The sequence below is a fragment of the Orycteropus afer genome, unplaced genomic scaffold, assembly GCF_000298275.1.
Source record: "Orycteropus afer afer isolate SDZICR_OR568_19922 unplaced genomic scaffold, OryAfe1.0 scaffold00305, whole genome shotgun sequence".
Taxonomy (NCBI): Eukaryota; Metazoa; Chordata; class Mammalia; order Tubulidentata; family Orycteropodidae; genus Orycteropus; species Orycteropus afer.
This window is the reverse complement of record NW_006921892.1, coordinates 3,969,213-3,985,834: the sequence shown is the minus strand read 5'-3', so window position 1 is coordinate 3,985,834 and position 16,622 is coordinate 3,969,213. Positions and strand designations below refer to the sequence as shown.

Sequence of the window (16,622 nt, the reverse complement as noted above, 5' to 3'; positions counted from 1 at the left end):
TTGCCCAACCTTCCTTCCGAGGAGTGGCTGGTGGGTTTGAACTGCCAGCCTTCTGGTGAGCAGTCAAGTGCCTTAGGCACTATGCTACCAGAGCTCCTAGGAACATTTATAGGGTTGTGGAAAAATCCCTCATCAGAAAATTTGGACTCAGATCTTAGACATGCCTCTGCTTATCCATTACTACTTTTAGCTACATCCAGTTTTCTCATTTATGAAATAGGGATAATAAATCTGTCATGAAGAGTAAGTGGAATACATGTGTAAAATCGTTTGTCATATAATTAAGAAAAAGAAAAATAGTTGTCATCAAGTTGACTCCAACTCACAGCAACCCCATATGTGTCAGAGTAGTACTATGTTCTGCAGGGGGTTCAATGGCTGGTTTTGTGGAAATAGATCACCAGACCTTTCTTCCAAAATGCCTCTGGCTGAACTCCAACTGCCAAATTTTTGGTTAATAGCCAGCCAAGCATTTAACCATTTTGACCAGCCAGGGACTGGTCATATAATAAATCAAACCAAACCTGCTGCCATTGAGTTGATTCCAACTCATAGTGATCCTATGTGTTATAGAGTAGAAATGTTCCATGGCGTTTTCTTGACTGTAATCTTACAGAAGCAGATCACCAGGGCTTTCTTTGACACTGCCACTGAGTGGGTTCAAACCACCAACCTTTAGGTTAGTAAACGAGCACAAACCACTTGCACAACCCAGGGATTTCTCATGGCAACCAAAAAAGTGTGCAGATCAGATGTTTTTACTATTAAATGTATTTGCACACATAAAATATATTAACATCTGCAGTGTAGTAAATTGCATAGTGTGGCATTTCTAGCCATAAGTCTTTGTAAACTCCATGGTGGAACTTGCCGTGAGCAACTGAATAGCTTCTGATTATTAAAGTTATCCACCTGACATATTTCTTTTGGGAACATCAGAAAGTAATTTTCTGGGAGGTTTGCTGTCTCTCAGATGTATAGAATTCTGATGCTGAGATTGGTTAGTTTGGCTGCTCTGCCAGGCTCAAAGGGAGCCCACCTAGAGGCAGAAGGAATCTCTCACTGCAGCTGAGAGACACTGAGAGACATGCACTGCTCTGAGAGAGACTGTCAGCTCAGAGATAGCAGGCTGAGAGAGACAGAGCATGTTTCTGAACTTGAATTGTAGCCTGTTGCTTCCCTAATAAACCCCATAATCTGTGAGTTCTATAGGGCCACTGCAGAGAATTATCAAACCCAGCAAAGAGGTGGTGGGTGCTGCAGGAGGAACAGTAGGTGTCAGGGTTGGTGAAAGGGCTGGAGGGAGGCAGCATGTTTGGTCTCACAGGAATAGACCATGGGTTACTGATGGTGATTCTGTCTTCCTTTTGTGGGGTTAGAGGAGGTCAGAAGATGCGGCCTCCCTGCCCCTTTGGCACATCACAACATACAAGTAAAAGAAAATTCACAGTTAAAAATCACTTTCAGAATGAAGTTTTACAACTGAGTAGCATATTGTTGTTATGGATTGAATTGTGTCTCAAAAAAATATGTATTAAAGTCTTGGCTATCTATACCTGTGGATATGATCCTACTTTGAAATAGGAGCGCTTCTTTTATTATGTTAATGATGCCATACCAATGCAAGATAGGTCCTAAACCTAATCACTTCTGAGTTGTATAAAGAACAGAAATGACATAGAGAGGCACAAAAAAGGAAAAGAGATGCCATGGAATGCCAAGGCCTGCTGCTAGTTACTAGATGCTGAACTAGACAAAAATGATCTCCCCATAGTGCCATGCCCTGAATTCAGACTTCTAGCATCCAGAAGTGTGAGAAAATAAATTTCTGTTCTGTTCTTTAGAAACAACCACCTTTAATATTTTGTTATAGAAACATTAGGTAAGACAATGTCAATTAAAAATCTTTTTAATGTAAAGGGTAATTTCTTATTAAGAATATCTTTAAAGATAGATTCTAAAACATAGTTCCAAAAGCCTCTTCCTTGTCCTGTTAAGCTATTGTTATGCCAAACAATAGACAGGCATATGGGGTGAACATTTACATCAGGTAGATATACTCCTTGGAGCAATCAATCATGGGAGAACAGAAAAGCAGTGTGTGCACAGGGAGACAGCTTGGGGGCTGGGAGTGTGTGGGAGGGAAGGACACAGGGAAGAGGTAACTATGAGAAGGAAGTGGGAGAGAGCTGTTTCATTGTGCAGAATTGCAGTCAATATCATGAGACAAAATGTGTATGGACTGCTGTATGGAAAATGAATTTCCTCTGTAAACTTTCACCCAAATCACAATAAAAATTTGAAAGAAAAAAACAAAGAATTTGAGTTCTAGTTTACATTTTTCTCCCATTCTATCAGGATCCATCTATTGTGACCCTGATCAAAACATTTGGTAATGGTAGCCAGCCTCTATCTAGTTCTTTTAGTCTCATGGTAAATGAGGCCATGGTTCATGTAGGCTATTAGTCCTGCAGACTGTGTTCTTCTCTGAGTCTTTGGTTTCCTTATTTCTCTTTTGCCCTGGATGATTAGAGACCAGTAATTGTATCAGATGGCTATTTGCAAGCTTTTAGAACTCTAGGCACTACTCATCAAATTAGGATGTAGATTTTTTGAACTACTTTATGCTAACTGACTGAGTTGTTCCACAAGACTACGGTCATAAGTCTTCAAATCCAGTAAACCACTCTCACAAGGTGTTTGGTTACTTCTAGGAAGTACTCATAATGAATATATATGCATGATCACACATTCATGTTTATACACATGTGTATAGACACACACATGCATACATGTATACCACATTTTAATGCAAATAACATGCATATTGTATGGTTTTTTGTTTTTGGGTTTTTTTTTTTTTTTTGGCAAACTACACAACACCCTGGCACATTAGTTTACTATGCACACTATGTACATGATATGCATATGTGCATTTCCATGAGCATTTTATATGTGAAAAATGTGATACACACATATATCTACATACACATATATATGCATGTATACTTACATGTAATGACACATGTGTTTTTTTTGGTGGTTGTTGCTATTGAATTTATTATATCTTATGTTTAAAAGGTAAGTAAAAGCTTATGAGGAATTTTGTGAAGAAAAATTATTTTTTCCCCGAAAGTAATGACTCTAATTTTTGTTTGTTTTAAAAATGGTAAGGAGTTTTATATAAAAATAAGCAAGATATATGAAGACATAAATAAGTATCCAGAGGATACTCACTATTAAGATCACAGTGCCTTTAAAAAAAAACAAAATACAAGAATATGATCATACTAAACCTACAGCCCTTGAGTCAATTCCAACTCACAGCAAACCCATTGGGTTTCCAAAGCTGAAAATCTTTCCAGAAGTAGGTTGCCTCATTCTTCCCATAGAGCAGCTGGTGGGTTTCAACCACTGACCTTCTGGTTAACAGCCAAATAAATGCCTTACTCACTATGCCACCAGAGCTCCTTATGATCATACTGGTCATGTTATTTTAAAACTTTCTTTTTCACTTAATGCATCATGTCCATCTATCCATGTCAATACACTCCATGACAGTTTTAATGAATGAAAAAGAGTTAAGAAAAAAATTATAAATGCAATGCTAAGAGTGTCATGTATTTCAGTCTGTCTATAGCACTGTTTCTCAAAGTGTAGTCCATACTTTACTTGCTGAAGAATTGTTAAAAACACATAGAATCTCTAGGTGGAGGACCCAGGATTCCCCATTTATAGCAAGTGCCCAAATTATTCATTAAGTTTGAGAATCAAAGGTTTCTTTAAAGAAAGGCCCTATTTTCACTAACACATCAGAATTTTTTTTTTCATTTTCTATCTGATTTTTTATTTTAGGAGACAGCAATGGATGGCCTATGCAATTCGACAATTATTATGCAAAATACTACAAAATGACTTCCCTGAATCCCTTTGAGACAGAAATATTTGAATGCTGTAAGTAACCAGAGAAATGGGTCTGCTGTTCCTTGAATTCATAATAAGACATGATGTTTTAAAAAGTTTGATTCCATTTATTTTAAGTTAATTATAGTTTTCTAGTTGCCAACCTCATTAGAAGTGAAGACTTAATATGGGAATTTTATTTAAAAATGATTTAGGGACTTTAAGTGTAAAAGTAACAAATAATGTAAAGTATTATTGTAAACAAAATTAATGTCAGTCTGTCAGGGTTGCTGTTTTATGTAAATGCCCTTTTCACTAACGATTTTATAAATTCTGATGTAAAGGAAACTGAGAAAACAAGCATGGAGAAGCTGTGTGGATTTAAGTATTTGCAAGTGAAAAATCCTCCAGGAACTAAGCTATATTTTAGAACTGCAAAGCCTTATTACCATAACCTACTGTGTTTAGCCACCTACTCAAAACTTGCAAAAATACTGACAGGCTTTGGCGGGGGCAGGGGAGGGGTGGTAGGTTATAACCTGCATGTTAACTCTATAATATTTTATATCAGGAAGTCCTATGAAAGAGAACTTTCTTTAAATAAATTTTATCTATTCCCTAAATTATTCAAACCTAAATTTGTACCTTAAAATGTAATTTTGCCCCTGATGATTCCAGATCTGGTTAAAAAGCAGAAAATAAAGGAAAGAACATTTATTACAAATTTCCTTTTATATTCTACTACAAAGCCCAGTTTTCTTATGTTTTTAAATAGTGCCTAAGGGATTTGACTGCTAATCAGAAGGCTGGCAGTTCAAACCCACCAGCCACTCCTCAGAAGAAAGACTGGGTAATCTATTTCAATAGAGATACTGCCTGGGAAACCCAAGGAGGGGTCCCTATGAGTCAGGACTACTCAACAGTAGTGAGTTTTGGTTCCACAAATGAGATTAATAAAACAAAAACTGTACTAACAACTCTCAATTTAAGGGGATAATACGTATCTCTCCTGTGAGTCTCACAGATTACTCAGTAGCTATCTATTTTATTTATCTCCAAGATCATGGAGATAAGATTTTTTGATCATTAATAAGTCAACAGCTTTTGAGAAAAAGCAAAGTTAACAGATATAATTTAACTACTAATGTAATATAAAAAATTCTATGAATTAGGCTTTAGTATCTCAAAAAGTGGTTATTGTTTAATTTTTGCTGCATTATATATTCTTTTCTCTTTATTTCTTAAATTTTAATTAACTTGTTTTATAGCTCATCTTATCTTCAAAAATAGTTTAGCTAGCTTTTGACTGCTAACAGGCTTAAACCATTAATATGAGACAAAAGACAAAACCCAAGTGATGGATGGGAAGAGAAATGGAAGGGAAAATATATATTTATAAGGAAATCCTCATGATTAAAAACTTAGCATCTAAATCCAAAGCTTAGTTCTAAACTTTGTGGTCATTAGGTCAAAGAGGGAAGCATAATGAGTCACATAACTCTCAAAGTGTGGTTTGTAAGGCAGAAACAAACAAATGATGGAAAAAAACAGATCAAGTCATCAAGAGAATAAATTTTTGCCTGGGGCCATGCTCTGGGAGGAATTTTTTACAAGCATATTTATTTAAGAGAAGTGGAGCTACACAATAAATGACATATGGAGGACGATCCAAGATGGCAGACTAGGCAGATACACTACCCAGACCTTCCACAACAAAGAGTCAAAAAACAAGGGAAATAGCTAAAGACTACAATCTTGTATCCCAGAGCTTCACAGGAAAAGATAAAGAAGTAGACCAAATACCAATGAGAGGAAGAGACTGAACAAATACAATGAAGGAGACGTAAACTGCCAACTAGTACAGTGTGGCCCTTTTGAATTATTGCAAGCAGCATTCTGATCAGGAATAAGAACAAGATAACTGTTTCCACTTTCACAGGACTATACCAACATCCACATTGGTGATCAGGCCCCTTGAGAGATATGCTCTCCCTTCTTACCTTGCCCAACCTCCTGGTGAAATAGAGGCACAGTACTTCCAGCCCCACCCACCTGGGACCAGTAAAACACCCCAAATACCAGTCATGTGTCACATTTTTTTCCTGGTTTTTTTTTCTTTATCTTTCTGCTTAGTTCTCCTGTCTTCTCCTCTCCTTTTCTTTTTTTTTTTCCTTTCCTCTTCCCTTGTCATTTTCCTTTTTCTTTTTTTGATCCAAAAGAACCCATTCCCTGCTGCACACACAGTTAGCAGTACCTGTTCCTACCCCTTCCCATGCTTTCTGGCATAGTAAGTGCTACATTCCTGCAAAGCCCTGTTTGGTGACTTCCACTTTAACCAGCACTTTTTTCTTCTTTTCTTTCCTTCGTCTTAATTCCTCCCTTTTCTCCCCCTTGTTTTCCTTCCATGGTCAACACCCACACCCACCCTTCCATGAACGGTGGTATGTGCTCCCCCAGAGTAAGCTCCATGTTCCTGCTGCAACTGTGTTTGTGTTAACACCAGCACCAGTTTTTTCTGATTCTTTTTCCCTTTATCTCAGACCTACCCTCTTTCCTTCCTTGCTTCCCCCATCACTTTCTTTCTTTCTTCTTCATTTTTATTTTTGATCAAGCTGAGCAAGTAGCTTGCCCACCAACCACCTCCTCATTCAGTAGTGCTGTCCGTGAACCTTCATATTAGGAGATGTGTGCTCCTGTGGAGTAAGTGACACATTTCTACAATAGCCATGTTTGTGGCTACCATTTTCATGAGTATTGTACCTCAATTCCTTTTTGCTTTTTTCCTTCTTTTTCTAGTTTTTCTCTTCCTTCATTTCACTTTTTCTTTGTTCTTAGATCTCCACTTTCCCTTCCTCTGTTTTTTCCTTTTACTTTTTTTCTCTCCCCTCCATGCTCCCTTTCTTTTCCCCCTTACCATTTACCTTTACCCAGCAGTTGGGAGCCAGCAACCCTACTAAAACATACCCACCCACACATGCTACCCCATGAAGAGAGTTCCACCACCTTCTCTATCACTACTGGACTGAAGATAGATGGCAGCCAACACTCATCTAGCATGCCCTCAGTTACTCTGCACAAACAGTGATCAGAGACTAATGTCCTTACTCCGACCCACTACCAAACGAACCCAGAGACAGGTGATGAACAACTCAGTGTGCCAAACTAGTAACCAGAGTAACATGCCTGCCCTGTTGCCTGGATACATTAAAACAGAATGAAACAAAAAATTATGGTGAAGCAAACCAATATACAATCAACAAATTAATACAATAACACTACAGTGTCTCAGACACGACAGAAAACTTCAAATCACACACACACACACACACACACACACAAGGGACAAGATGGCTCAAACAAGTGACCAAAATACATGGCCAGAAAACATCTTGAGGAAAAAATGCTATTGGAACTACCAGATAAAGAATTCAAAAGAATTATATTTAGATATTTTTGAAGTATTCAGAGAAAGTGTGAGGAAATCAAAGGCAAAATCAAGAAAAACATAGACAAAATTCTACAAAAATTTTTTGTTAAATGAAAGAAAAGTTGACAAAATAAATAGAAACCATACAAAAATAGCAAATGGAAATCCAGAATATTAATACTAAAAATTCAGAAATAAACAATGCAATGGAAGAACATAGGAGTAGAATTAAGTCAATGCAACACAGAATTAGTGAACTTGAAGGTAATCTGTCAATATTAATCTGTTAAAAAAATTAAGAACGTTTAAGGATTATGTAGGATGCCATTAAGAGGAATGGTTTAAGTGTGGTAAGAATTCCAAAACAGTAAAAGACAAGAAAATTATTAAAGATTTTTTGGAGGAAAACTTCCCTATTATCATGAAAAACAAGAAGATATGCCTTCAAGAAGTTCAATGAACCCCAAATAGGATAGACACCAAAAGAAAATTACCAAGAAATATCATAATCAAACTTTCCAAAGACAAAGAAAAACTGATAGCAGTTCAGGAAAAAACTAAAAGTCACCTATAAAGGAGGAATAATAAGAATAAGCTCTGATTTCCTGGTAGAAACCATGCAGGTAAGAAGGCAATGCAGTGACATAAATGAAACCCTAAAAGACAAAAAGTGTCAACCAAGAATAATACACCCAGCAAAATTTTCCTTCAAATATGATGGCAAAATTAGGACATTTGCAGGTAGACAGAAATAAAGGGAATTTGCAAAAGGCTTAGAAGAAATGCTAAAATGAATCATACAGAGAACCAACAATGGCAGGCAACAAGCGGAGATTAAGACACATGACAACAACACCTGGAAATCAGCTCAAATATACAAGTACCAATAGTAAAATAAAAACACAACACTGAAAATCAGGAATCAGAGATGTCAATTTGTAAACAATAACTACAAAACAAAAAGAAGGAAAAAATGATATAATTAAGGAACTTCCAAATGGAGAGGAAGTCAAGATGATATAAAGATAGAACAGACTACTTTAAACATAGGGAGATAATAATAAATTACAAGATAATTTCAAAGAAAATTAATAATCTTCATCAAAATAAAAAAGAAGAAAATCATGAAGTCACAATAAACTCAAAAGCAATAGCAATGAAGGAAATGATAAGAAACCATAAACAAAACAAATTCAGCATGGAAAAATATATTGCACAAAGAAACCATCAGTAACCCATGCCAAAAAAAAAAAAAAAGCAAAATGGCAGCGGTTAATTCATACCTACTATTGATAATTACATTGCATATAAATGGACTAAATGCACCAGTCAAGTTACAGAGAGTAGCAGAATGGATAAGAAAATATGGCTCATTGATATGCTGTCTACAAGAGACACACCTTAGATACAAAGACAAAAATTATGCTAAAAATCAAAGGATAGGAAAACATATCAAGAAAACGGCAACAAAAAAAGGAGTGAAAACATTAATTTCTGATAAAATAGAATTTAAGGCAAAAACCAGCAAGAGATGAGGAGGGACATTGTATAATGATTAGCAGGTCAATCAAACAAAAGGATATATCCATAATAAATAAAGAGAAACAGGTAACTCCACAATATTAGCTGTTGTTTGCCTTCGAGTTGGCCCCTACTCATAGCGACCCCTCCTTGGGTTTCCAAGTCAGTATCACTACGGAAGTAGGATTGTCCAACCTTCCTTCCGAGGAGTGGCTGGTGGGTTTGAACCGCCAGACTTCTGGTTAGCAGGCAAGTGCCATAGGCATTATGCTACCAGAGCTCCCACAATTTTAATATAACACTTTGGTGAAAGACAAGGAGATCTGGTGACATAGTTGATAAAGGCATTTGGCTGCTAACCACAAAGTCAATGACTCTAAACCCATCAGTTTCTCCATGAGAGGAAGAAGAGGCAATCTACTTCCATAAAGATTGACAGCCTTCGAAACCCAATGGAGGTCACTATGAGTTGGAATTGGCAGTGGTTTTGGTTTTTGATAAAGGACAGAACAACTAGAAAGAAACTTAAGATACAGCAGATCTAAACATCACAACCAACTAGACCTCATTGATGTCTACAGAACATACCACCCAACAAAAGCACAATCTATGTTCTTTTCCAGTGCACATGGAACTTTCTTCATAATAAACCATACGTTACACCACAAAGCAAGCCTCAATAAATTTAAAAACATCAAAATGCTACAAATCATCTTCTTAGATCCCAATGCTATAAAATTCAAAATCAACAGTAAGAAGATCAGGGGGCAGGGGTAATAGAATACATGGACACTGACTAACACTCTGCTTATTACAAAGTAATAAAATAAATAAAAAGTGAAATTAAAAAATCCTTGATTCAAACAAGAAAGAAAACACAACATACCAAAATCTTTAGAACATAGCAAAAGCAGTATTCAGACAACGATCTATAGCAATAAACACACACATCAAAAAAGAAACAAATTCAACACCTTAAACCAACATCTCCAACAATTAGAAAAACAGTGGCACAAAAAAAAAAAAAAAAATTCAACCCCTTAAACAAAAACCCCCAAAAATTAAAAAAAAAGGGGCAAAAAAAAAAAAAAAAAAATCCTACAGTGACCAGAAAAAAATGAAATAATAAAGGTTCATGAAGAAATAACTGAAATAAACAACAGAAAAATAATAGAAAGAATCAAGACAATAGAAGTTGGTTCTTTTAGAGAATTAATAAAATCTACAAACCACTGGCAGATTTAATTAAGGAAAAGTAAGAGAAGATGCAAATAACACAAATAAGAAATGAAATAGGCAATGTTACAACAGAACTTACTGAAATAAAAAGGATAACAGAATACTAGAAACAACTCTACTCCAACAGATTTGGAAACCTAGAAGAAATGAACAGATTTCTGTGAACACACTACCTACTCAAACCAACACCATCTAAGGTAGAAAATTTGAATGAGCCATCACAAAAGAAGAAATTGAATGAGTCATTAAAAAAAAATCCAATAAAAAATAAGTCCTGACTGAAACAGCTTCACTGGAGAACTCTATCAAGTGTTAAGAGAAGAGATGACACTTATCTTACTTAAACTTTTCCAGAACATAGAAAAGGATGGAATACTCCCAATCTCATTCTATGAAATAAGCATAACCCTGATACCAAAACCAGGCAAAAACATCACTAAAAGAGAAAATTACAGACCAATATCCCTCATTAACAAAAATTCTCAACAAAATATTAGCCAGTAGAATCCAATCAAAAAATAGAATGTCATAACCAAATGAGATTCATAACAAGTATGCAAGGATGGTTCAACATTAGAAAAACAATCAAAAAACAATCATCACGTAAATAAAACAAAGGAAAAGAACCACATGATCATATCAATTGATGCAGAAAAGGCACTTGACAAAATTAACCAGAAGGCTGGCAGCTCAAACCCACCAGCCACTCTTCAAAAGGAAGGTTGGGCAATCTACTTCCGTAGTGATACTGCCTCAGAAACCCAAGGAGGGGTCGCTATGAGTCAGGTCCAACTCGAACGCACATAGCAACAACAACATTCTTGATAAAAAATACTCAACAAAATAGGAATAGAAGTGAAATTCCTCAACATTATAAGGGCATATACATAAAACCAACCACTAACATTATTTTCAACAAAACATTCCCTTTGTGAACAGAAACCAGAAAAGGATACATTTATCACCATTTCTATTCAATATTATGTTGTAAATCCTAGCCAGAGCAATAAAGCAAGAAAAGGAAATAAAAGGTATCCAAGTTGGCAAAGAAGAAGTAAAACTACCACTATTTGCAGCTGTTATAATACTACATATAGAAAATTCTAGAGAATTGACAAGAAAACTACTGGAACTATTAGAAGGATTCAGCAAAGTGGCAGGTACAAGAACAATATATAAAAATCAGATGGATTCCTCTACACTAACAAAGACAACTCTGAAAAGGAAATCAGGAAAAAAAAAATACCATTTATAGTGCCTAAGGCATCTGACTGCTAACCAGAAGGCTGGCAGTTCGAACCCACCAGCCACTCCTTGGAAGGAAGATTGGGCAATCTACTTCCATATGATACCACCTCGGAAACTCAAGGAGGGGTTACTATGAGTCAGATCCTCCTCGGTGGCAGCAGGTTTGGGTTTTGGGTTACCCAAAAGATGAAATACTTAAATACTTAGGAATAAACCTAATCAGAGACATAGAAGATCTATATAAATAAAACTACAAAATATTAATATAAGAAACTAAAAGGGATCTACATAAATGGAAGAATATACTGTGTTTTTGGACAAGGATACTTAATATTGTAAAAATGAAAATACTTCCCAAATCAATCTATAGGTATAATGTAATCTAATCCAGATTCCATCATCATTCTTTGAAGACATGGAAAAATAAATCACCAACTTTATATAAAAAGAAAAGAGACACCAAATAAGCAAAGCACTACTAATAAAGAAGAGCAAAGGAGGAGGCCTCACACTCCCCAGTTTCAAAACCTACTATACAGCCACAGTAGTCAAAGCAGCCTGATACTGGTACAATGACAGACACAGAACAATGGGACAGAATTGAGAACCCAGAAGTAAATCTATCCACCTATGGACACTTTATCTTTGACAAAGGAACAAAACCCATTAAAATGGGAAGAGATAGTCTCTTTAACAAATGGTGCTAGCAAAATTGGGTATCCATTTGCAGAAAAATCAAACAAGATCCTTATCTCACACCATATACAAAAACTAACTCAAGATGGATCAAAGACCAAAATGCAAAAGTTAAAACCATAAAGATCATCAAGGAAAAAAGCAGAGACAAACTTAGGGGTCCTAATACATGGCATAAATACACTATCAAGCATAACGAAAAATGCACAAACAACAGAAGACAAACCAGATGACTGGAATATCCTAAAAATTAAAGAGTTATGCACATCAAAAGACTTCACCAAATGGGTAAAAAGAGAACCTACAGACTTGGAAATAATTCGGCAGTGAGATAGATAGCACACAAGGGACTAACCTTAAAAATCTTTAGAAAACTTCAACACCTCAACAGCAAAATGACAAGCAATTCACTAAAAAAAGGAGCAGAGGGCATGAACAGACACTTTCACCAAAGAAGACATTCGGGCAGCTAACAAATACATGAAGAAATGTTCACTATCATTAGCCATTAGAGAGATGCCACTCAACAGTGAGATATCTCATCCCAGCCTTAATAACAAAGTTCAACAAAATAAAATAAAAAAATAAAAAAAAAATGAAGGTGAAGGTGTGGAAAGACTGGAACCCCCATACACTGTTGATGGGACTGTAAAATGGAACAACCACTGTGAAAAGCGGTATGGCACTTCCTTAAGAAGTTGAAAAAGAAATATCACGATCCAGCAATCCCGCTGCTAGGGATATATCCTAGAGAAATAAGAGCCATGATATGAATACATATATGCACACCCATATTTATTGCAGCATTATTCACAATAGCAAGAAGATGGAAACAATCAAAGTGTCAACGAATGAATGAATATTATGCAATGATAAAAAATAGCAATCAATCTGTGAAACAATGAATCCTCATAGCATGGATGAACCTATAGGACATTATGCTGAGTGAAAATTAAGACGTGTGAGACTCTTACTTTGTTTTTGTTCCTCATTATGCTTTGCTTATCTATGCTCTGTTAACTTCCCATATAATGATGTTGTTGCTGTTGTTATGTGCCATCAAATTGGACCCGACTCATAGCGACCCCTCCTTGGGTTTCCGAGGCAGTATCACTACGGAAGTAGATTACCCAACCTTCCTTCTGATGAGTGGCTGGTGGGTTTGAACCGCCAGCCTTCTGGTTAGCAGTCAAGTGCCTTAGGCACTATGCTACCAGAGCTCCTGAGTGAAAATAGTCAACCACAAAAGGAAAGATATTGTATGAGACCACTACTGTAAAAAGTTAAGAAAAGTTTTACACATAGAAAGAATCATTCTTTGAAGGTTACCAGAAGTGGGAGGGGAAGAAGGGTAGATCGTTAATAAGAAGGAAGGAATATAATAACTTGGGTGAAGTAAAGGCAATATTCAATAAGGGGGAGGTCAGCACAAAATGATCAAGGCAGAGGAAGACACTGGGAGGAGCACAAGAGTTAAAGACAACAAAGGTGAACTCTATTATATACAAAATCCTGAAATAATAATAATAAAATCTACGAGTGAATACATAGATAGACATTCAAGTTGAACAGACATGGGAAAGCAAAATGGGACTATACCCATGAATATATATGATTATGGCAAAGAATTTCTCTACCTATTTATTTATATGTGATGCAAATATATCCATGAATGTAATAATGCATACAGGAGGCAAAGTTATGAAAACTTCTTAGTCATAATCAAATGCCTTAAAGGAATAAGTCACTAGATATGGGGGCTCAGCTCAGGACCATAGTCTCAGGGGACACTATGGTCAATTGGTATAACATAGTCCACAAAGACGATGTTGTACATTCCTACTTTGGTGACTGGAGTCTTAAAAGCTTGCGGGCAGCCATCTAAGGCTTTCTCTCTCTCTCTGGAACAAAAAAAGAGTAAAGTAAATCAAAATGCAAGGAAATAGGTAATCCAAAGGACTAATGGGCCATGTGAATTCCAGCCCCTATGACTCTTAGACCAGAAAAATGAGATGGTACCCAGCTACCACTGCTGATTGCTCTGAAAGGGATCATAGTAAGAGAGTTCCAGATACAGTGGAAGAAAAATATAGAACCAAACTCAGAATCATAACAAAAGACCAGGCTTACTGGTCTGATGAAGACTGGTAGAACCTCCAAGACTTTGGCCATTAGAAACCCTTCAAGCTGGGAACTGAACTCAAGGCTCAACTTTCAGCCAAATGATAGACAGGACTATAGGTGAACAGTAATACCAGAAAGGTATGCACTCATGAGAACAACCAACTATACTAGATCAAAAGGGCAGCATTTACCCAAAGATAAGGCTAAGAAAGCAGGAAAAGACAGGAAAGAAAGAAGAGGGGAAATGGTAATCACAGGGAAAAGTGCAAAGAATATTGTGGGAACTGCAATCAATGTCACAAAATAAAATATGTATGAATGGTTGAATGTAAAATTAATTTGCTCTGTAAACTTTCAACAAAATCATAATTTGAAAATAAATTAAAATAAATGATATATCAGAATACACAGAGGTGAATAGACACTTCACTAAAGCAAATACATTGGCAGCCAACAAACACATGAAGAAATACAATCATTAGCCACTGTTGTTGTTGTTGTTATGTGCCGTCGAGTCTGCCCCGACTCATAGCAACCCCTCCTTGGGTTTCCGAGGCAGTATCACTACGGAAGTAGGATTGCCCAACCTTCCTTCCGAGGAGTGGCTGGTGGGTTTGAACCACCAGCCTTTTGGTTAGCAGTCAAGTGCTTTAGCCATTATGCTACCAGAGCTCCCTCATTTACAGCTCTCTAATGGCTAATGAGCCATTAGATTTATTTCTCATTAGCCATTAGAGAGCTGTAAATCAAAACAACAATGAGATATCATCTCACCCCAGCAATAATAGTAAACTTCAACAAGTCAGAAAATAACAAATGCTGGCAAGGTTGCAGAGAGATTAGAACTCTCATACACTGCTGGTGGGACTGCAAAATGGAATAATCAATATGGAAAATGGAATGGCATTTCCTTAAAAAACTGAAAATAGCAATACCATTTGAACCAGTGTTTCCATTACTAGGAATATACCCTAAAGAGGTGAGAGACAGGACATGAACAGACATGCACACCCATGTTCATTGCAGCACAATTCACCATAGCAAAGAGATGAAAACAACCTAAATGCCCATCAACAGATGAATGGATAACCAAACTATAGTGCATTCACACAATGAAACACTATGCAATATTAAAGAATAATGAAGAACACACAAATCATTTCACAATGTGGATGAATTTGGAGGACATTATTATGCTGAGTGAAATAAGTCAATAGCAGAAGGACAAATATTGCATGAGCCCTTTATTATAAAATGTCAAGTAAAGGTTTACTCAGAGAAGGAAATTCACTTTGTTGGTTACTGGGGACAGAACGGAAGAGGAGAGAAAATTTTGGACTAGTTGGGGGTCACATGTTGATTTGGGTGAGGGGCAGGATGGTATGGAAAGTCTGTGACCAGCATGATGGCACTGGGGAAAGGTAGGACACTGAAACATGCACATAAGATATAGACAACAGAGACAAATGTTATCATATGCACAATTCTGCATTATCACTAACATCAAACACCAGGCTATGGATAAATGCAGGGACAGGTGAGAAGATTAGGTGGGGGTAGGTGAACAGGAATATACCCTAGATCAAGGATAGATTTGACTGAAGATAATTATGCATATGTGCTTATGCTACAAATTAGCCCCATACATTACAGAAGCAATAGAAGGCATAGTTGGACTAAACACCTTGAGAGAGAGAATCACCGGGCCTGCAAACTTGCGACTATAGTCTCAGAGGACATTATGCTCAATTGGCGCAACATAGTACATAAAAATCTTGTTCTACAACCTACTTTGGTGAGTAGCAACTGGAGTCTTAAAAGCTTTTAAGCAGCCATCTAAGATGCAACTATTGGTCTCCTCTCACCTGAATCAAGAAAAGTGAAGAAAATCAAAGGTACCTGGAAACAATGAATTCAAGGATAAGATGGACCATGAGCTTTCAAGACCCCAAGACCAGAAGAACTAGGTGGTGCCCAGCTACCAATGCCAACCACTCAGAAAAGGAAATCCTGGATAGAGTGGGAAGAAAATGTGGAACAAAATTCAAAAACACAAAAATGACCAGAATTACTGGTCAGTCAGAGAATGGGGGAACCCCCGGACTATGGCCATAGGTTACCCTTTGGGAATAGAAACAGATTCACTCCCATGGATTGGCTCTCAGCCCAACAATAGAAAGACCTATATGCAGAACACCCACCCCAGGGTGATGCACCCAACACTCTAGGGAGATGCACCCCTTAGAGTGATCAGCTATGAGACATCAGAGGGGAAGCATTCACACAGAGGGAAAGCAGAATAGACAGTAATGCAGTTAAGAAGGGCACAGGGACAGGAGGAGAGGAAGGTTCTTTGTGGTTGGGGATGGTAATCAGGGCATGAAATCAAATGTACATGAACTGTTGAATGTAAAACAAATTTGCTTTGTAAATTTGCACCCAAAGTACAATAAAATTAATTTTT

At 36.8% G+C, this 16,622-nt stretch overlaps 1 protein-coding gene across 1 annotated transcript in view; it reads left to right on the top strand.

Annotated features, from left to right (window-relative positions):
• RXFP1 (relaxin family peptide receptor 1) overlaps positions 1-16,622 on the top strand; it is a 137,124-nt gene that overhangs the window by 53,628 nt on the left and 66,874 nt on the right. The window contains exon 3 of the mRNA XM_042782405.1: positions 3,856-3,954. Within this exon, the coding sequence (XP_042638339.1) occupies positions 3,856-3,954 (99 nt within the window). The remainder of the gene's footprint in view (positions 1-3,855; positions 3,955-16,622) is intronic.